This window comes from Gymnoscopelus braueri (genome assembly GCF_963280865.1).
Source record: "Gymnoscopelus braueri genome assembly, chromosome: 22".
In the NCBI taxonomy this organism is placed as follows: Eukaryota; Metazoa; Chordata; class Actinopteri; order Myctophiformes; family Myctophidae; genus Gymnoscopelus; species Gymnoscopelus braueri.
Window position 1 is genome coordinate 5,070,579 of NC_137624.1, and position 23,970 is coordinate 5,094,548.

A 23,970-nucleotide genomic window follows, 5' to 3' on the forward strand; every position below is an offset into this window, starting at 1 on the left:
CTTCATCCACCCTCTGTGAGAGTTTTTTAACATTCTTTATTGATAAAATCAATATCCTCAGGTCTGCTCATACACCTGCCTTCCATGTCCCTGCCCCTCCTCTACGTCATGCATCCTTCGACAAATTCGATCCCATATCCCTCTCTGCACTGTCAGATATAGTCAGTCACCTACGGCCCACAAACTGCCCATCTGACAGCATTCCCTCTCGCCTCCTAAAAAATGTTTTTAGCTCAGTCGGGCCTACAATTTTAACAATTATTAACACATGCCTCAACACAGGGTGTGTCCCAGCAGTCTTTAAACACGCTGTGGTACAGCCTTTAATTAAAAAAAAAAATCTTGACCCCTCCATTTTATCAAATTTTAGACCCATTTCCCAGCTGCCTTTCATGTCCAAGGTCCTGGAAAAGACAGTTTATGCTCAACTGCAACTGTTTTTAAATACCCACGACATCTATGAAAAATTTCAGTCCGGTTTTAGATCAGGTCACAGCACAGAATCGGCACTCTTAAGAGTTTTTAATGACCTTCTTTTAACTGTAGACTCTGGCAGCCCAGCTGTCCTGGTTCTGCTTGACTTGACAGCCGCTTTTGACACGGTAGACCACAACATTTTATTAGCGCGTCTCAAATATAATGTAGGCATTACTGGCACCGCCTTACAGTGGTTTAAATCTTATTTAACAAATAGGAGTTTTTCCGTCAAACTTGGGGAATTCTCATCCTCTATGGCCCCTCTGACCTGTGGAGTCCCTCAAGGCTCAATCCTGGGCCCCATACTCTTTTTATTATATATACTTCCCCTAGGTGAAATCATAGCCAAACATAATATATCTTTTCATTGCTTCGCCGACGACATCCAAATTTATCTGCCCCTTAAACCAAAAGATAATAACCCAGATCATAACCCATCACAATTACTACAGGACTGCCTAGCAGACATCAAATCTTGGATGAGCTCAAATTTTCTTAATTTAAACGACAGCAAGACAGAAATCATAATTTTCGGCCCCGATTCTACCATTCCTCCACCCGTCATCCTTGGTCCCCTTAGCACCTATAATCGCTCCTCTGTAAAAAATCTTGGTGTCACTCTAGATTCAGCACTCAAACTAGATAAACAGGTTAGCTCGGTCGTAAAAACCAGCTTCTTTCACCTCAGACTCCTAGCCAAGATCAAGCCCTATCTCTCGCAACATGACCTCGAGAGGGTAATCCATGCTTTTATTTCGTCAAGACTGGATTATTGCAATTCTTTATATATAGGCATTGACCAATCATTGCTGAGGCGCCTGCAGTTGGTCCAAAACGCTGCTGCCCGTCTCCTCACTGGGACAAAGAAGCGTGACCACATCACTCCAGTTTTAGCCTCGCTCCATTGGCTCCCTGTCCGTTTTCGAATAGATTTTAAAATTGTAATGTTCGTTTTTAAAATTCGAAATGGGTTGGCACCCCCGTCCCTTGCCGATCTAATTTCCAATCATTCTCCACTCAGAGCCTTGAGGTCGGCTGACCAGCTACTGCTGGAGGTGCCGGCAACACCCACGAAAAAAACCAGGGGTGACCGGGCCTTTGCAGTGGCTGCCCCCAGGCTCTGGAATATTCTGCCCCTGCATATCAAAGCGGCCCAGTCGCTAGCTACCTTTAAATCCCAACTAAAGACTCATTTTTTCTCCCTGGCTTATAGTGCCATCTGATGTATCCCTGCCTCTCCATCGACTGGTGCTAATGGTTGATTTGTTTTTTATTTGCACTTATTTTTTTGTTTGCTACATCTGCTTACTTTGCATTGTTTGCTCTTTGTTGTGTGTTTTTACCTGTACAGCACTTTGTTTGATTCTGTCATGTGAAATGTGCTATATAAATAAACCTTGATTGATTGATGTATATTTTTCTGTTTCTTCCTTTCCATATCTCTTTACAGCTTTCTTAAAACTGCAATGATGGGGTTTGTGCAACAAGTAATTTCACCCACTTGTATTATCTGTAAACCTGTAATGTGACGATACATTTGAGTTGAGCTGGGATACAAATTATAGACTACATAGACTACGAAATGTTATATATATTTTTAATTTACTGAACACGGGCCAATTATATTCATACTGGGATCTTTAAAGGAGCTACACCATGAATTTAAAAAAAATATTTGATATTTAATATCGGTGTATGTCCCTCAAACCTTTTTCAAAAGGTTTGAGCCTAAATCATCACTCAGATATACTCATCCCAAGTCAATTGTCTCTGGCTTATACAGCGCTTTCAGCTGCAATACCAAAACGTCCTCTTGGGCAGGGGGGGGCTACTGAGCAATTCTGTCTGTTAATACAAAAAAAATATTAAAAAAATTATTTAAAAAAAGGGGGAAAAATGGGGAAATTCTGCATAAAAAGAAGCATCTAAGAAAAATACAAAATCGAAAAAAAAACACTTTGAACATTTTTTAACAATTCCACCAAGTGTTTGAGGTGCCTGTTTCACCCACTTCCGGGGGGCGGAGCCAAAATCCGAGCCCGAAGTATTTGTTCGTAGACCCCCACTTAGGGGGGGGTAGAAAAAGTTTCGGAGCGATTCGGGCACTTTTCATTTAACATTGGGTTTGCCATCAATAATGTTTGTGACATCATAAACATTTCCATTCTGAGATCGCCTGTTCAGACACGCCCATTCTGGAAATCCATGAAATGAGAAGGAATGACTGAATTTTAAAAAAAATCATTTTTTTGGGTACAAGAGACACTGGGGACCCCAAAGAATACAAAAAACCAAGAAAAAAGTGATTTTCATGGTGTAGACCCTTTAAGTGAGCTAGGGTTGATGTGTGGATGTACTCAGATTCTCCCTCATATGTCTCTGCTACAACAGGGAATGACGACACTTTTTAGATATTGTCACTCACTGATAGTATTGCTGTTCTGATGTGGTTCTAGAAAAAATTAAACATGGCAAATATGTATATTCATTATATGACATTAAGTAAAACATTCTTACAATAAACTAAAGATCATTCACACAATAGGAATGAAGTAGCTGTATACTATTGACCCTGTGCCTGTGGTGTAAATTAACTAAGTACATGTACTCAAGTACTGTGCTTAAGTACACTTTTGAGAGGATTTTTTACTTTACTGGAGTATTTCCCACTTTCAGTACTTTTACTTCTACTCCACTACATCTAAGAGGCAAATATTGTACTTTTACTCCACTACAATTGTTTGAAAACTTTAGTTACTAGTTACTTTGCAGATATAAATGATTACATTATAAAACATACATTAACCACTTTAGCCCTATTTTATACATAGGCTACTTGAAAATAGCAGATCTACAAGCTCACAACGCATCGCATCGCGACACATTGTCAGCTCGTAGATCTGCTATTTTCAAATATTTTAGTACTTTTACTTAAAGTACCAAAAGTAAAAGTACTAAAATATTTGAAAGTACGGATCTACAAGCTGACAACGCGTTGCGATAAGACGCTTTGTGAGCTTGTAGATCGGCTATTTTCAAATATTTTTGTACTTTTACTTTTTGACACCAATACTTTTTTACTTTTACTCAAGTAAATTTTGAATCCCGGACTTTTACTTGTTTACTTTTATACTGCAAAGTACTTCTACATTGCAGTATACTTTTACTAAAACATTTGAGTACTTTTTCCACCACTGCCCTGTGCGTATTTTAACAGCAAGCTTATTTTGTAAAGGATTCTCTCTGCATAACATACACTCTAAACACTTAGACCCTCTCAGTATACTATATCTATACTTAGTAAAACAAGCTACAATACAAAAGTATGGTAGTTATAATGTGCATGATAATGTAATTTGACCAACACTGAAAATACTTCATAAACCTTGTTATAAGTTGTTATGTATCATTATGAACATGTATAACGAGTGTTATGAAGCCTTATAATGAATTGTAAATGTGATTATAACGAAGTATAGACCCGACCTTTAAGTAAAGCATTACACAATACACCTTGCTTTGTCTTTGCATGCATCTCTTTATTCATGACGATGTTTACAACATCTTGGATTATGTATTCATTTAAAAGCCTTGACAGGTCACCACTGTAATAATGTGATACAATACAGATATCTACTGTATGAGTTTAGGATTAAACAGAGTCCCAAAGAGAGAAAAAAACCAAATTAAAACCATGAAAAAGAGTAAATATTGCATCATGCCTTTTATACCACGGCTGTGCTTTTCTAAAATACATGCATGCGAACCTAAACATGTTTAAGGAACACGTCTGATCTTCATCGCTACAGCCTTCATGGAGAAATAACTACCCTTCCAGTCGGACCAGACTATACCTGTTCCCTCATGAAGTGCCTTTACCCAAAGGTAAACACCGTTGGGATTAGCATTGAGACAGGACCCGTACCAAAATGCACCGGAAAAATGCATTGCACAGTTCTTGGGCCACGAGTCCTGATCTTTGTCAAAGGTTGAGAATTTCGTTCCATTGTGATAGGTCAGTGAGTCTCCTGCTCCTCCATCCTTGAAGCCAGAAACCTGCAGATTGTAGCCATCAGCCTCAGAACCCACAGAGAAAGAGGAGTAAGAGGCAAACACTGTGTTTCCCTCAAAGTCTTCCATGTCCACCCTCAGCTGATACTTTTTGTTCTTGGTAAGGACATGCATGTTCTCCAGTCCCAGCCAGTACTCGCCTGATGCGTCTCCAAACCCAGCTCGGTACTGAGCCCAGGGTCTGTAGAAGTTCACAGTGCCGTCCACTCTTCTCTGGATGACTGTCCACTTCCCTCCATCTGTGCCCATGTCACAGTAGACCTTGGCAGGTGGAGTAGTGGGGTAGATGGTGTACACACCACTCGCTGTGGAGACTTTTTTGTAGATTTCGTCACAGTCCAGAACCAGCTTGTGATAACCATCGTTGTCGATTTCCTCACAGCCCAGATCCTGGTTGATTCCACAACGAGGAGCAGAGTGGACTGTTACAGCCAGAAACAGAACTGCAGCAACAAGTATCATCTTGAAGTCTTTGAGTTGTAGCTTGTTGTTCAGATCAAAGGACGTCTGAGTGTGTTGAGTGTATGTTCAGCTCCAGTAGAAGGTTTAATGCAGTCTGAGTGTGAGACCCTTCCTTTATAGCTAAGAATGGTGACGTATTGACGCCAAAGAGATCCTATGATAGATAAAGGTACTCTGTCACCAGACCAGTCTGAGCTGCCTATACATACACACACACACACACACACACACACACACACACACACACACACACACACACACACACACACACACACACACACACACACACACACACACACACACACACACACACACACACACACACACACACACACACACACACACACACACACACACACACACACACCAACCAACCAACCACATTATTCAAAGCATGCACTGCTCAAGGTGCGGCCATAGTTGAATGATTATAGAGCCCGCCTTGGAACCCAGAGGTCACAGGTTCAATTCCAGACCCTGCAGCAATGTGTCAAAGTGTCCCTGAGCAAGATACTTGACCCCCAACTGCTCCCCGAGACACTGCTCCCTAGTACCCACTGCTCCTGTCGTGTGTTAGCATGGCCCCTAGCCAAGGTAACATTGGTCAAGCTCCACGTGACACGTGTCAATATGTTGACACCAATGGTGCCTTTGATTGGCTAGAGGAACGCATGACGAAATAAAATCCTATAAATAGGTGTGTCACTTCAAAAGGCCATTTATGGCCTTTTGAACAAATCACCCGTCCGTGCGTGTGTGTGTCCCTCTGAGAACACCTAACATTGGTCAAGCAAAGGCGCAGAAGGCCAAAGCTAAGAAAGCTTACTCATCTACAACAGTAACACAGAAGAGGACTATAGAGTTGAATTGATCAACAGTAACACAGAAGAGGACTATAGAGTTGAATTGATCCCACAACAAGGCCGAAGTCTTAATACTGTAACAATTGGCCACCTTGATCAAATACATTATGTAGCACTAGAGAAAACTGACATAGATCAAACACACCAATCAACTGCTGAAACTGTTCAAGACAATGAAGATGAAGAAGACAGACAAGCATTTGAACAAACCAGTCAATTACGAGGACTCCCATATGACACATTGCTTCAAGAAGATTTTTTTTTAGATGCAGACACTATATTCAGTCGCCCCTGCAGAACACCAAAAACCACGCGCATTCTACCAAGACGACCCGTTCTACCAAGACGACCCGTGCTAGGTCTGCTGGCGGAGACTTGTGCTCCGAGGAGCACATTTTCTAGTTATTATTATTATTATTATTGTTCTGAATAAACATAAAAATGCATGACCGTCTGTCTAGGATTCTGTTTAATCAGTCTGTCAGTAATAAAGCTATACACGATTATGCATTATGTGAATTCATATTTTGAATAAGAGCTTGGTGAAAAGAAAAACATCCTTCAACACGTTAAAACCGGATAAGCATCTGTGTCATTTTAACGATTTTATCGTTGGCTATTACAAAATAGCAGATATACAAGCTCACAGCGCGTCACTTCGTGCCACGCTGTGAGCTTGTACATCTACTATTATTGAACATTTTTGTTTGAAATTTTGATATATTTTTTTTAACACAAATCTTCTCTTCTGGTGGTCCCTGGCACAAAAAAAATTCAGATGGGGGGTCCAAATACATATAATTATGGGGTCCTTGGCACGAACATGTTTGAGATTGGCACAAACATGTTTGAGAACTATAGGGTTAATAGTTCCTGGCAACACAACATGCCAAGTATATCCAGTAGGGTTTAAATGGTTATAAAGAAAACATCACATGGATGCACCTGGGACGTATCATCAGTGTTGTAGCCTGGGGTCATCGGGTATTTCGGGTCTCGCAACACCATCGCCCAGGTGACCCAGCAAAATATTTTGAGATGGGGGCATTGTAGAGCACTTCTCACAGAGAGAACTCACAAAGTGCTTTAGATACAACAGAAATAAAAACACAGCATGAAACATTCTAATGATTAAAAACAACAAAAACACAAAAAGCTAAAAAAAAAATCACACCCTGTGTGAAGTGGGCGGTGTCTTCCTAGCTAACCACAATACTGAATGGAGTCAACCAATATATATGCTTTGATCTGAAAGAGCCACTTAGTGTCAGCATGTGTCTTGCTAGCTAATCACAATACTGAATGGAGTCGATCAATCATGTACAAAAGATAAATACATTTATCTTTTGTAAAACACACTTTATGATGGACAAAACCATAACTTAAAAAAAACAATAGTTTGGGTTTTTTTTAAGTTATGGTTGCTTATATAGGGCTATGCACATGTGTCATGTGACACTGGCCAATCACAGTCCTGAATAGATTGTGATTGGCCAATCACAGCGCAGGATAATTGTACAAATTTTTAGGGCCGGTTTCACTGCCCAAGATATTTGTACATTTTTCCAAATCTCACTTATAGGGGCGGTTTCACCGCCCAATAAACTAATAGTCCAAGACAAATGCTTCTTTAGGCCTAAACAGTAGTGTTTTTAAGTGGTTCTTAAAAATGTCTACAGACCTGTGGAAGCGGATTCCATACCTTGTTTTGTTTTTTACCTTTTTTTGTCCCACGGGCGAACTTCAATTTTCAGCTTCACCCGGCTAAGTGCTGCCCGGAGCGTGGAGGGGGGGGGGGGGGGCAGTTAGGGGTTAAGTATCCTGCTCAGGGACTCTTCAAGCCTTAGGCTCCCCAGGCTCTCTAACCATTCCACTAGGCCGCCCAACCTGGTACGAGGAATGACCAATAAATACACCCTGGACAGCTGACCTTAGGGTCCTGCTGGGCACATAATATTGTTAAAAGTACTCTTTATGCAGAATGTCTCGTTTCACAAGGTAATATATATCAAATGTATTAAAATCTTTTGAAAATAGCCAATCTACAATGTGAGCTTATAGATTGACTATTTTCAAATAGCCAAGTTTAAATAGGGCTGAAGAGGTTAATGTATGTTTTGTAATAATAATTCAAATCTACAAAGTAACTAGTAACAAAAGTTTTCAAATAATTGTAGTGGAGTAAAAGTACAATATTTGCCTCTGAGATGTAGTGGAGTAGAAGTAAATCGGAAATTGGAAATACTCAAGTAAAGTACAAATACTTCAAAATAAATACCCTGTACTTAAGTTCAGTACTTAAGTAAATGTACTTAGTTACTTTACACCACTGCTGAAAACCAAAGGCGGTGGAGCTTTCACAGTGTTACTGGACTAAGAGTGTCTGCTAAATGCCTAAATTGTAAAATGTCATTACGTAGTCAGTGTTGCATTGCTGAATTGAAACGTGGTTGCACTCTATTTTAATGACGTGACGCGCACGTCGCTTAACACCTGCACTACAGGTCACACAATGGACAATTGTTATGCATCTATATGCTCATTCCTATACAAATTTTGTCTGGAACGCACACCTGACAGACCTGGAAGACCTGAAGATCTGTGTCACTTTTTGATTTGAGCTAAAAAAGCATTATTTTACACTTTGGCTATTCAAAAATAGCAGATCTACAAGCTCATAGCGCGGCACCGAGTGCCGCGCTATGAGCTTGTAGATCTGCTATTTTTGAAAAATCGTGAAAATGTGTGCAAATCTTTGAATATATTATATTGTTTTAAAGCGAACATTTTTTACTCAAATCTTTGCTTCTGGGGGGGAGGGTCCCTGGAACCAGATGGGGGTCCGCGACCAAACACATATCATTTTGGGGGTCCTTGACATGAAAAAGTTTGAGCACCACTGACATAGAAACATGCGTTTTTTTCAGAAAACTGTTGGGATTTAGAAGACATTTGTAGAATCGGCTTCAGGTCTTAATGGGTTAATGCATCTCCTGTTCAAAAAGGTTGTTGGGCGTGTCAGGCCGTCCCATGAGCAATGCAACCCTGTACGTAGTTCTACGCCACGACATCTCAGGCAAATAATTGTACTTTTTTTTCACTCCACTACAATTATTTGAAAACTTGAGTTACAAGTGACTTTGTGGATTTAGATCTGTATTAACAAAACACGCACACACACACACGCCCGCCCACGCCCACGCCCACCCACGCCCACCCACACCCACACCCACCCACACACACACACACACACACACACACACACACACACACACACACACACACACACACACACACACACACACACACACACACACACACACACACACACACACACACACACACACACACACACACACACACACACACACACACACACACACACACACACACACACACACACACACACACACACACACACACACACACACACACACACACACACACACACACACACACACACACACACACATTCAAAGCATGCGTGGCACAAGGTGCGGCCATAGTTGAAGGCTTAGAGAGCCCGCCTTGGAACCCAGAGGTCTCAGGTTCAATTCCAGGCCCTGCAACAATGTGTCAAAGTGTACCTGAGCAAGATACTTGACCCCCAACTGCTCCCCGAGACACCCCCCTCTAGTATCCACTGCTCCTGTCAATAAGGATGGGTTAAATGCAGATACTGTTTTCCAATATATCCAGTGACAAATACCACAAAGGTGTGTAGACTACAGAATTATTATTATTATTAATATTATTATTATTATTACACTTATTATTATTATTATTACCCTTATAGGTTTTTGTGTTATTATTATTATTATTATTATTATTATTATTATTATTATTGTTATTACGGGGCCAGAGCTCAGCTCTGGACCTGTCTTATTATTGTACGTATTCTTCTGTTTCCGCCACTTTTCGCAGTTCTGGCTGAACCGTGCTGTCGCTTTTTACGAAACTCGGCCATATGGTAGATGGTCATGAAAAACTATCAAGAAAAAAATCTCACAATCTTTCGTCAAAAGGTGGCGCTATAGCACTCAATTGAAAATGCCAACTTTGAACAGGTACAACTCATGCCCTGTTTGACCTACAGCCATAAAACTTCAATACACACATGCGTCTACTCATGATGAACAACTTTAACCCTCTGACTTTTGACCTCTGACCTTTAGATCTCCCACCATTTTGAATTATATGAAAAACAGTTAAAACTCCTCCTGGGATTTGAGTAATCTGCACGAAACGTTTTACACATGAACTTTGGACCTATGCCGACAAACTGATGCAAAAGATTTTCCATAAGTGAAAAAATGAAGCTTTAATGAGCCAATGAATATTGCAGTTTTATGACAATTATTCATCTGCCCCTAACACATACATGCAGACTCACATTTCTTTGAAACTTTGCGTTAATGTTGAGGGTCATTCCAAATATTACTGAAACCAATCTTACTCCAATTGGTCAAAGGGGGGCGCTATAGCGATTTTTTGAAAGTGCAAACTTTAAACAGGCAAAAGTCATGCCTCGTTTGGCCGACAGCCATTAAACCTGCTTACACATGTGCCTTGACTCATGAGGAACACATGTATCACGTTGACCAGTAAGCTCCCCCCTTAGATTGTCCACAATTTTGAGCAGTTTGAAAAACACTTAAACCCAGGATTTTTCAGCTATTTGCGTGAAACTGTATCATCTGTGTGATCTCCTTTTTCACAGGTTCTTGTCTGTTGGTCCAATGGCTTCTCCCTTAAACGTGTGCCTCACAACCTGAAGGTTGCCAGTTCAAGCCTCACTTGATGCGGACTTCATTAAAGTTGCATTGCACACAACATGATTGTGTCAATTAAGTTAAACATAACCTGAAATACTTATTTGAGAGGGTATGTTTTGCAATGTATGACATACTTCATTCTGAAAATAGCCGATCTACAATCTCAAACTTTTCAGATAGCAACGTGTTTCTGAGTTTGTAGATCGGCTGCTTTCACTGGTTCACTTTTATCTTCAACAGACAACCTCAGCCTGGTCAAAGCTATAGCACTATAGGTAATGTTGCAGCCCGTCAATCCGAAGGTTGAGGTTTCGATTCCTGTTAATGGCAATAGGTTGACACGTCCAATCAATCCATTCTGCTTCCATCCTTCTCTCTCTTCAATCTATTGTTTCCATGTCTCTCTCTCTTCAATCTATTCCGTTTCCATGTCTCTCTCTCCGCCCTTAGATTGTTCGCAATTTTGAGCAGTTTGAAAAACACTTAAACCCAGGATTTTTCAGTTATTTGCGTGAAATGGTATAATCTGTCTGACCTCCGTTTTCACTGTATCAGGTCTGTTGGTCCAATGGCTTCCCGCTTAAGTGAATGTTTCACTACATCAAGGTTGCCGGTTCAAGCCTCACTTGGTGGAGACTTCATTTAAAGTGCATTGCAAACTACAAGACTGTATTAATGAATACATATGCAATTGATAAAGATAACATGAAATGCTTATCTGAGAAGGTCTGTTTTTGCAATGTATGACATACTTCATTCTGAAAATAGCCGATCTACAATCTCAAAACTTTTCAGATAGCAACGTGTTTCTGAGCTTGTAGATCGGCTGCTTTCACTGGTTCAGTTTTATCTTCAACAGACAACCTCAGCCTGGTCAAAGCTATAGCACTATAGGTAGTGTTGCAGCCTGTCAATCCTAAGGTTGAGGGTTCGATTCCTGTTAATTAGTCCATGAGCCAGAGCCCCAAAATTTAGAAATGATTATCGAAAGAGTGGGCAAAACCATACCTATATTAAATTGTTCATAGGGTCAATACGAGTAAATAAATATATGATAACCTTTCCACAGGAGCAGCTTTTTCATGGTTATCACACATTTTGTTATTTTCCCCATACGTTCATGACAGGTGAAAAAAATTACAAAATTTAAAAAAGAGTTATCATAATGAAACTTCCTGAGTTGATTACTTACATGAAGACAATGATTTATCGTATTACAAGTTTTCTGAAATTGTATATTTAAATATGCAAATTAGGCATTAGGAAAATATGCCCACATTTGCATTACTTTCCAGAATCAACATTGGAACATTGGACAAAGCCAGAGTCAACATACTTATTTCATTTTGTTAAGATGTTGGAGTCAAAGGTTTTTAACGAGGGAATATTCAATATCTGGCTCAATTTTGGGGCTCTGGCTCATGGACTAAATGTCTAATTTGCATATTTAAATATACAATTTCAGAAAACTTGTAATACGATAAATCATTGTCTTCATGTAAGTAATCAACTCAGGAAGTTTCATTATGATAACTCTTTTTTAAATTTAGTCCTTTTTTTCACCTGTCATGTACGTATGGGGAAAATAACAAAATGTGTGATAACCATGAAAAAGCTGCTCCTGTGGAGAGGTTATCATATATTTATTTACTCGTATTGACCCTATGAACAATTTAATATAGGTATGGTTTTGCCCACTCTTTCGATAATGAAATCTTGTCTGGCTCATGGACTAAATGGCAATAGGTTGAGATGTCCAATCAATCCATTCTGCTTCCATCTCTCTCTCTCTTCAATCTATTATGTTTCCATGTCTCTCTCTCTCTTCAATCTATTCTGTTTCCATGTCTCTCTCTCTCTCTCTCTCTCTCTCTCTCTCTCTCTCTCTCTCTCTTCAATCTATTCCGTTTCCATGTCTCCCTCTTCAATCTATTCCGTTTCCATGTCTGTCTGTCTCTCTCTCTCTCTCTCTCTCTCTTTTGAGGGGCGGCCATAGCTGAGTGGTTAGTGAGCCAGCCTAGGGAGCCAGAGGCCCTAGTTGCCCCAGGCACGATTCCAGGCCAGGCCAGCAAATGAAATTTGTCCCTGAGCAAGACTCTTAACCCCTAATTGCTCACAGGCCCTCATTGGAAACAAGACCGCAAGGACTTTCATGAACGGATCTGTTAAAGGAATTATCCTTATCTATTCCGTTTCCATGTCTCTCTCTCTCTCTCTACAATCTCACAACTTTTCAGATAGCAACGTGTTTCTGAGCTTGTAGGTCGGCTGCTTTCACTGGTTCACTTTTATCTTCAACAGACAACCTCAATCTGTACAAAGCTATAGCACTATAGGTAGTGTTGCAGCCTGTTAATCCAAAGGTTGAGGGTTCGATTCCTGTTAATGGCAATAGGTTGAGATGTCCATTCAATCTGTTCTGCTTCCATCTCTCTCTCTCTTCAGTCTATTATGTTTCCATGTCTCTCTCTCTCTCTTCAATCTATTCCGTTTCCATGTCTCTCTCGCTCTCTCTCTCTTCAATCTATTCCGTTTCCATGTCTCTCTCTCTCTCTTCAATCTATTCCTTTTCCAAGTCTCTCTCTCTCTTTCTCTTCAATCTATTCAGTTTCTCTCTCTCTCTCTTTCTCTTCAATCTATTCCGTTTCTCTCTCTCTCTCTCTCTCTCTCTCTCTCTCTCTCTCTCTCTCTCTTCAATCTATTCCGATTCTCTCTCTCTCTCTCTCTCTTTCTCTTCAATCTATTCCGTTTCTCTCTCTCTCTCTTTCTCTTCAATCTATTCCGTTTCTCTCTCTCTCTTTCTCTTCAATCTATTCCGTTTCTCTCTCTCTCTCTTTCTCTTCAATCTATTCCGTTTATCTCTCTCTCTCTTCAATCTATTCCGTCCCTCTCTCTCTCTCTTCAATCTATTCCGTCTCTCTCTCTCTCTCTCTTTCTCTTTCTCTTTCTCTTTCTCTTTCTCTTTCTCTCTCTCTCTCTCTCTCTCTCTCTCTCTCTCTCTCTCTCTCTCTCTCTCTCTCTCTCCCTCTCTCTCCCCCCTCTCTCTCTCTCTCTCTCTCTCTCTCTCTCTCTCTCTCTCTCTCTCTCTCTTCCCTGGCCCCGCTTATCGCTGCTTGCAGCTATATTTATTATTATTATTATATTATATATTAATATTGCCTGTATTCTTCTGTTTCTGCCACTTTTCGCAGTTCTGGCTGAACCGTGCTGTCGCTTTTTACGAAACTCGGCCATATGGTAGATGGTCATGAAAAACTATCAAGAAATAAATCTCACAATCTTTCGTCAAAAGGTGGCGCTATAGCACTCAATTGAAAATGCCAACTTTGAACAGGTATAACTCATGCCCTGTTTGACCTACAGCGATAAAACTTCAATACACACATGCGTCTACTCATGATGAACAACTTTCACACTCTGACTTTTGACCTCTGACCTTTAGATCTCCCACCATTTTGAATTATATGAAAAACAGTTAAAACCTATCTCCTCCTGGGATTTTTGAGTAATCTGCACGAAACGTTTTACACATGAACTTTGGACCTATGCCGACAAAACGGTGCGAGCGGATTTTTTCTAAGTAAAAAAATGAAGCTTTAATGAGCCAATGAATATTGCAGTTTTATGACAATTATTCATCTGCCCCTAACACATACATGCAAACTCACATTTCTTTGAAACTTTGCGGTAATGTTGAGGGTCATTCCAAATATCACTGAAACCAATCTTACTCCAATTGGTCGAAGGGGGGCGCTATAGCGATTAAAAAAAAATGCAAACTTTAAACAGGCAAAAGTCATGCCTCGTTTGGCCGACAGCCATTGAACCTGCTTACACATGTGCCTTGACTCATGAGGAACACATGTATCACGTTGACCAGTAAGCTCCGCCCTTAGATTGTCCGCAATTTTGAGCAGTTTGAAAACACTTAAACCCAGGATTTTTCAGCTATTTGCGTGAAACTGTATCATCTCTCTGATCTATTTTTTCACAGAGCTTGTCTGTTGGTCCAATGTTGGCTGTTGGCTTCTCCCTTAAGTGACTGCCTCACAACCGCAAGGTTGCCGGTTCAAGCCTCACTTGATGCAGACTCATTTAAATTGAATTGCAAAAAACATGACTGTATCAATGAATACATGTGGAAACGGTAAAGATAACATGAAATGCTTATGCGCATTGCAAACAACAAGACTGTATTAATGAATACATATAATGCAATTGATAAAGATAACATGAAATGCTTATCTTAGAAGGTATGTTTTTGCAATGTATGACATACTTCATTCTGAAAATAGCCGATCTACAATCTCAAAACTTTTCAGATAGCAACGTGTTTCTGAGCTTGTAGATCGGCTGCTTTCACTGGTTCATTTTTATCTTCAACAGACAACCTCATCCTGGACAAAGCTATAGCACTATAGGTAGTGTTGCAGCCTGTCAATCGGAAGGTTGAGGGTTCGATTCCTATTAATGGCAATAGGTTGAGATGTCCAATCAATCCATTCTGCTTCCATCTCTCTCTCTCTTCAATCTATTATGTTTCCATGTCTCTCTCTCTCTTCAATCTATTCTGTTTCCATGTCTGTCTCTCTCTCTCACTTCAATCTATTCCGTTTCCATGTCTCTCTCTTCAATCTATTCCGTTTCTATGTCTCTCTCTCTCTCTCTCTCTCTCTCTCTCTCTCTCTCTTGAGGGGAGGCCATAGCTGAGTGGTTAGTGAGCCCGCCTAGGGAGCCAGAGGCCCTAGTTGCCCCAGGTACGATTCCAGGCCAGGCCAGCAAATGCGTTGATGAAATGAAATTTATCCCTGAGCAAGCCTCTTAACCCCTAATTGCTCACAGGCCCTCATTGGAAACAAGATCACAAGGACTTTCATGAACGGACCTGTTTAAGGAATTATCCTTATCTCTTCAATCTATTCCGTTTCCATCTCTCTCTCTCTCTCTGTGGGTCAGAGGTGGCATTGCAAAAAACATGACCTTAAGCTCAGTCTTCTATGTTTCTATGGCTTATTGTACATATTACTTATAGTTTTGTCTCTCTTTTAATGTATGACATACTTCATTGTGAAAATAGCCAATCTACAATCTCACAACTTTTCAGATAGCAACGTTTTGTGAGCTTGTAGATCGGCTACTTTCACTAGTTTTCGTTCCGAGGAGACACAAAAATGCCTTTATTGGTAAATGGTTTGTGAACCAGTGATCTAGAGTAGTTCGAGACACAGAGGCCTGGTTCAAAATGGACGGAAATACTTATAAATATCAACAGACACTATCAGGGAGGCCATATATCTAGCTCAATGAGAAGAAAGGCAGTCTTGGAGTCCGTAGGTCGCTGGTTTGATCCCTGTCCACGACAATGTATTGAGGTGATCATGATTTGGCATTATTCGGATAACACATAGTGTTTCTTGAGGATAGGCTTAGGCGTTGTTTTACTGAGGTTAGAGTTAGTGAAGGTTTAAAATGCTCATGTTAATTGCATGGTCTTCTTTCTCTCAAGTTCAGTCTTCTATGTTTCAATGGCTTATTGTGCATATTACTTATCATTGCTTCTTTATTTTTTCTCTCTTCATTCCCTGGCCCCGCTTATCGCTGCTTGCAGCTATATTTATTATTATTACGGGGCCAGAGCTCAGCTCTGGACCTGTTTTAATGTTGCCCTCTTTTTTCTTCTGCCACTTTTCGCAGTTCTGGCTGAACCGTGCATACGCTTTTTACGAAACTTGGCCATATGGTAGATGGTCATGAAAAACTATCAAGAAATAATTCTCACAATCTTTCGTCAAAAGGTGGCGCTATAGCAAAATGCCAACTTTGAACAGGTACAACTCATGCCCTGTTTGACCTACAGCCATGAAACTTCAATACACACATGCGTCTACTCATGATGAACAACTTTCACACTCTGACTTTTGACCTCTGACCTTTAGATCTCCCACCATTTTGAATTATATGAAAAACAGTTAAAACCTATCTCCTCCTGGGATTTTTGAGTAATCTGCGCGAAACGTTTTACACATGAACTTTGGACCTATGCCGACAAACAAGCAGCAAAGATGTTCCATAAGTGAAAAAATGAAGCTTTAATGAGCCAATGAATATTGCAGTTTTATGACAATTATTCATCTGCCCCTAACACATACATGCAGACTCACATTTCTTTGAAACTTTGCGGTAATGTTGAGGGTCATTCCAAATATCACTGAAACCAATCTTACTCTAATTGGTCAAAGGGGGGCGCTATAGCGATTTTTTGAAAATGCAAACTTTAAACAGGCAAAAGTCATGCCTCGTTTGGCCGACAGCCATTAAACCTGCTTACACATGTGCCTTGACTCATGAGGAACACATGTATCACGTTAACCAGTAAGCTCCCCCCTTAGATTGTCCGCAATTTTGAGCAGTTTGAAAAACACTTAAACCCAGAATTTTTCAGCTATTTGCGTGAAACTGTATCATCAGTGTGATCTCCTTTTTCACAGGTTCTTGTCTGTTGGTCCAATGGCTTCTCCCTTAAGCGAGTGCCTCACGACCGCAAGGTTGCCGGTTCAAGCCTCACTTGATGCAGACTCATTTAAGTTGAATTGCAAAAAACATGACTGTATCAATGAATACATATGCAAACGGTAAAGATAACATGAAATGCTTATTTGAGAGTATGTTTTTTCAATGTATGACGTACTTCATTGTGAAAATAGCCGATCTACAATCTCACAACTTTTCAGATAGCAACGTTTTGTGAGCTTGTAGATCGGCTGCTTTCACTGGTTTCGGTTTCGAGGAGACATACAATTTCTCTATTGGTAAATGGTTTGTGAACGAGTGATCTTAGTGTTAGTGAAACAGGGGCTTGGTTCATGACAGAAGGCAAAAGTTTATGATCTTCAACAGACAACTTCAGCCTGGATGAAGCTATAGCACTACTTGTAGTGTCTCATTCTGTGAGTCCGAAGGTTGAGAGTTTGATTCCTGTCAATGGCAATAGATTGAGCTGTCTGTTTCTCTCACTCTGTCTGTCTATCTGGCTCTGTCTGTAGGTGGGTCATTCCACTTTTCAATTGCATCGCACAAAACATGACTGCATCAAATAATGCATGTGCAATTTTTAAAGACATTACAATCTAATATTTAATTCAGACACTGTGAAACCACATGTTGCTTTTCACTTGGCAGGATGTAAAATCTCTCTCTCTCTCTCTCTCTCTCTCTCTCTCTCTCTCTCTCTCTCTCTCTCTCTCTCTCTCTCTCTCTCCTCTCTCTCTCTCTCTCTCTCTCTCTCTCTCTCTCTCTCTCTCTCTCTCTCTCTCTCTCATTCACCAGGTCAGGTCTGTTGGTCCAATGGCTTCTCGCTTAAGTGTGTGCCTTTGAACCTCAAGGTTGCCAGTTCAAGCCCCACTTGATGCATGACATAGTTCATTCTGAAAATAGCCGATCTACAATCTCAAAACTTTTCAGATAGCAACGTGTTTCTGAGCTTGTAGATCGGCTGCTTTCACTGGTTCACTTTTATCTTCAACAGACAACCTCAGCCTGTACAAAGCTATAGCACTATAGGTAGTGTTGCAGCTTGTCAATCCAAAGGTTGAGGTTTCGATTCCTGTTAATGGCAATAGGTTGAGATGTCCATTCCGCTTCAATCTATTATGTTTCCAAGTCTCCCTCTCTCCCTTCAATCTATTCCGTTTCCATGTCTCTCTCTCTCTTCAATCTATTCCGTTTCCATGTCTCTCTCTCTCTTCAATCTATTCCATTTCCATGTGTCTCTCTCTCTCTCTCTCTCTCTCTCTTCAATCTATTCCGTTTCCATGTCTCTCTCTCTCTCTCTTTCTTCAATCTATTCCGTTTCCATGTCTCTCTCTCTCTTTCTCTTCAATCTATTCCGTTTCCATGTCTCTCTCTCTCTCTTTCTCTTCAATCTATTCCGTTTCTCTCTCTCTCTCTTTCTCTTCAATCTATTCCGTTTCTCTCTCTCTCTCTTTCTCTTCAATCTATTCCGTTTCTCTCTCTCTCTCTCTCTCTTCAATCTATTCCGTTTCTCTCTCTCTCTCTCTTCAATCTATTCCGTCTCTCTCTCTCTCTCTTCAATCTATTCCGTCTCTCTCTCTCTCTCTTCAATCTATTCCGTCTCTCTCTCTCTTCAATCTATTCCGTCTCTCTCTCTCTTCAATCTATTCCGTCTCTCTCTCTCTTCAATCTAATCCGTCTCTCTCTCTCTCTCTCTCTCTCTCTCTCTCTCTCTCTCTCTCTCTTCCCTGGCCCCGTATTATCGCTGCTTGCAGCTATATTTATTACTGCATTTTCCCTCACCGTACCAGTTGCCACTCTGGAGCTGTTGCGTTCATATCCTGGATGCTTCTTTTATGTAGTAATGGCTCCATCTAGTGGATATACTGGAGGCTTTCAGCAGCAAAGCCTTTTCTATTTGCTGCTCAGTGCTCTGATCCGGTCTAAAGCCCGCCTACTGTATCCGGTAATTAGAACTCACACAAGCATTAACACATCGTTTCCGTATCCGCTCTGGACCCAGACCGGATCATCAACCTGCAAATTTAATTCAGTCTACTTCCCGAAGTTATTTCATTTCAGTTTCGATTTTGTTCAGTTTTCATTGATGGTGTATCTTTCGTTAAAACCTCCGACTTCTTTTATGAGGATTTTCTTTTTAATTGGAGTGCGGAAAAGTTTTTCGGAAAAGTTTTCCTTTTCCGAAAAAGTTCTGAATGAAATTCAGTCCATTTCCAAATTAACACACAGGGTGATGGCGTGTAGTAGCCTGGCTCCAGACCATAGACCCCGCCCCCTCACTGAGTGGACTGCATTTAGGAATACTCTCCTACTGTACAGGGTTTTCCTGAGCTCACAGTGAGGGAAACTTAATATACAATGGGCAAGTCCTGATATGTGAAACATATCAGGACTTGCCTTGCTTCTTAAAACTGTGCGCAAAACAAGCATTTTGCATATTCTTGTTTTAACTGCGCAACATGTACACACGTGTTTGTCTTTTCCATGGGAGCCATATGTCTCTTGCCTCTCTCAAGCAACATGTAGGCTACATGTGATCTATTTATTATGGTGATCAAGGATGATTAAATGTCTAAACATTGAAACAAGAAGTTTGGTACAGGTTCAGTAAAGGTCTTCCCGGTGCCCAGTCTTCCTGGTGCCCAGATTTCCCTAGTGCCCACTCTTCTCTACCCCAAAGTGCCCACTGCCCACATTTCCCTAGTGCCCACTCTTCCTAGTGCCCAGTTATCCTGGTGCCCAGATTTCCCTAGTGCCCACTCTTCTCCACCCCAAAGTGCCCACTCTTCCGGGTGCCCACATTTCACTAGTGCTCAGTTATTCCGTTGCCCACCTTTCCTGGTGCCCACTTTTCCTAGTGCCCAGTCTTCCTAAACATATGGTGCCCAGATTTCCCTAGTGCCCACCTATCCTGTATCCGCAAAGACACCTGACTTATTATGAGGGCAAAAAAAGTCATAATAATTTAAAAAAATGCTCACCCCCTTCAGTTTCTTTACTCGCTTACCCATAGCGGTAGAGCAGGAGTTCTCCTTTACTCTATGGACCAGAGCTAGGATACTGTAAGCTATACAATGTTTAATGTCACATAAATACAATCCTCAGGGTCATTCATACTCTCTGTATGAATGGTTATGTTTACGCAAGCAAGAGGCTTTTCGCTTTTCATTCAGGAGTGAAACGACTGAAATGATTATAAGAGGCTATCACATACTAGCCTACAGCTTTAATCTAAACTGTATAGGGTATAGATTTGTTTTAATCAACTTTAGATCATGACATTGAATGGAATGTGACGTGACTGAGGTTGGAGCTAGATATCATCCTCCTGTCATATTAAACATTTATTTTGTTTATAAATAAATCTGTCTATTGTTTATTATGACAGATGACTAATAGTACAGTCTGATACACATGTGTAATCAATTACACTACACCTTATCAATATCTCATGGTTAGAGAGGCTGGGCTATGGTTTTCATCCACTGTTTTGCTATGGTATATATGTTATTTTTTACATTTTGTGTTTGAGGAATGGTTTTCATTACTGTCACAGTTTCATTCAAGTCGGATTCCACAACCAATCAGGTGAATATGTAATGTCATTTTCATTAAAAGGAAAACAATAAGGCATTCATAATGTCAGCTAAATATTATCTTGATCCTAACAGCTATTGTTGCTATGAGACTGATTTCAGTCATTCTTAACATAACCAAACATTAACCCTACGAGATTAAAGAGTATTAGAAGCGGTCAAACTAGCAATACATGTTCTATTGCTTAAATTTAAAATGTATGTTCAGAAGCATCTTCCATAAAACCCTAATGGTCTCGGATATTTGATAAAAGCCTCAAAATGAAATGTCTTCATCTGGTTGGCTGTATAACATTAGCAAGAACATAGGTTTAGAATGGCAATGCCTAAACATAATTCCACATATTGTGCTAATTGTTTAGGAAACTCCTTTCACTCTGTTCCACAAACCACAGGTTGGGACAGCATAACACACAAGTACATTCAGTCATGAGATTTGCTTTAACCCCAGTGAGTAACCACTGACGTCACAGACCCAACACAGTCTTGTTTACAGTCACTGGTTTGGATAGAATGCATTTTAAGACTGACTAGCACATAGTTTCTGTCATGACTTTTTGTTCCAGTAGACATAGTTGTGAGTTTGCCTCAGGTTCAGTTTTTCCCCCTATTAGTTAAACTCCTGTAGGGAGTGTGTACTGCTCAGTGCTGAACACAGACCAGACATATAGGATACTGTACACAATAAGTTTGTATTGAAAACAATGTAAACATAGTTAGGGCTGGGCAATAAACTGAAATATATGGAAACCAACATCTAGAACCAATAACCAACTTAATCTTGCTCATGTAGGTTAATCGAATAATCGAGAAGCACACATTTGTCAACACATTGACACAAAATAAGTTCTAAACGTTTTTTTTTTAATAATCTTTGATTGATTGAATACTTTATTAGACAGAAATGCAAACATTACGGGTACAGTCATACACTTGGGCTAAAAGGATAACACAAAAAAGTCCTGAGGACTTGTTTCCATTGCCGTCCTATGTATTCAATTCATAGTGACATTTAAAGACATACAATAATATACAATAATATATCCTAGACATCATCAATGCTAGTAGCAATAAATCGACTTTAAATTACTTTGTTCTACAATGGTGGTGTACAAAAACAGAACTACAAGCTCACGCGTCACATTGCGATGCGTGAGCTTGTTAATCTGGTATTTTAGTTTTTAGGTTTGAAATAATCCTGATATTGATTTAAAGTCCTATCGCCCAGCCCTAATAGCAGTATGCAATTATAAATGTTAGTCTTAAGACTGAACATAAATTGTCATTTGTCTTGTTATGACCTTGGGGGGAGGGTTGGGGAATGGGAGAATATGATGTCGTACAAAATGTCATGTTATTGTCTCCGCCAGGCCGTAAGGCATGGCGAGAGAGTATGTTTTACCCCCTGTCCGTGTGTCCGTCCGTCCGTCCGTGTGTCCGTTCGTCCGTCCGTCCGTCTGTCACCAGCTAATCTCTGGCACCGTTGGCCCGGTCGCTGCAAAACTGTGCACACACACTCCCTGGATGCCAATTCAGAACATTTGCCCCAAATTTTTCACATGGGCCTGTTATAGCGCCACCAGGAGGCTGATTTGTGCAAAACCAATTTCTTTATATTACTCCTACAGATTTTATCCAAAGGTCATGCAAATCGGTATACAGTATCTCTATAGTCATGTGATCAACACGGATGTGTCCGATTTCCCATATTCCATCCTCATTGGCTAAGGCTGGCTTCCAAAGTTTGCAGGATTGCTCCGTTTTGAACTAAATGCCTCAAATTATGCACTCAGCTTGCGATTTCCGTGAAATTTTACATTCACATTCCCACTAGGCTGAGGAAGAAATGCCACCCCTTTCACATTGGCCTGTTATAGCGCCACCAGCAGGTCTAATTTAGCTAAACACATTTTTGGCACAAAATGCCTCAAATCATGAATGCAGTGTCCGATTGTCGTGAAAGGCCTAAGAAGAAACGGGCACCGTTTTCACAATGGCCTATTATAGCGCCACCAGGAGGCCACAATAACCTACCTGACCTGGCGGAGACCTGTGCTCCGAGGAGCACTTTTTCTAGTTGTATTTCTGCCTGCAACATAAGGAAAAAAAAAAAAAAAAGTGTTTTAAAAAAAAAGACTGAACATGAAGCTGTATCATTCATCCAAGTATAAACTTGTAAACATACTTTTTAAAGATTGATAGATGTGTCCTAATATACATGATTCATGTGTGAGACTTAATGTTACAGAACATTTCTCTTCTGTTTCTATTGACTTGTACAGGTATGTGCATTGTCTGTTCATTACTGTATTTACATTAAAGACTGACATGACACATTTCTCCCTGGTGTCCCTATAGGCAGCAGTGGGTCAGGAGGTAGAGCAGCCGCCTGGGAATTGGAAAGTTCCTGGTTCGACCCTGGGCTCCCCCTGTGTTAGTGTCCTTGAGCAAGACACTGAACCACTAACTGCACCCGATGAGCAGATTGGTGTCTTGCATGGTTTCCTCCACCATTGGTGTGTGAAAGTTATGCACATTGTAAAGTGCTATATAGGCAAAAACATTTATTTTATTTCTATAGCAAAAATAGCAGATCTATAAGCTCACAACGTGTCACAATGTGATGCATTGTGAGCTTGTAGATCTGCTATTTTTCAAAACACTATCATTATGACAATCTATACTTAATGAAAAAACATAAAAAGAAGCCCAACAGTGACAATATACAAAGTGTAAATCAGTATGTGAGTCCACACTGTGTTAACTCAGAGGAGGATGTGTGTGTGTGTGTGTGTGTGTGTGTGTGTGTGTGTGTGTGTGTGTGTGTGTGTGTGTGTGTGTGTGTGTGTGTGTGTGTGCGTGCGTGCGTGCGTGCGTGCGTGCGTGCGTGTGTGCACGTGTGCATATGTGTTTGTGACACAACCTCCAGTTCCTGACCAACCAGCAGACGTTTGTGGTCTGGATCTGAACTTCAATCAGCCATAGAACACAACACACATCACACAGAAGATAATGGATGTGCATCCAGACAGATAACATTATTAAAACAAATGCCAGTTTACATTGTAATTTCTCTGGCCTATAGACCCAGGTTAGTAAGGCTCGATTTTTAAGAATAAAGTGACATGGCGTGTACAAGTCAGTCAGCTGTGGAATACATCAGGAGCGCCAGAACCCGACTGGTGGGGGGATTAC

General features: G+C 40.5%; 1 protein-coding gene across 1 annotated transcript; it reads right to left on the reverse strand.

Moving 5' to 3' along the window:
- Positions 1–228: 228 nt before the first annotated feature.
- LOC308078319 (microfibril-associated glycoprotein 4-like) lies at positions 229–18,996 on the reverse strand (the record flags this gene model as incomplete). Its single annotated transcript, XM_080419437.1, has 3 exons — positions 229–243; positions 4,357–4,938; positions 18,967–18,996. The coding sequence occupies 3 exons, from the start codon at positions 18,994–18,996 to the stop codon at positions 229–231; spliced, it is 627 nt and encodes a 208-aa protein (XP_080275563.1).
- Between the last annotated feature and the right edge of the window lie 4,974 nt (positions 18,997–23,970).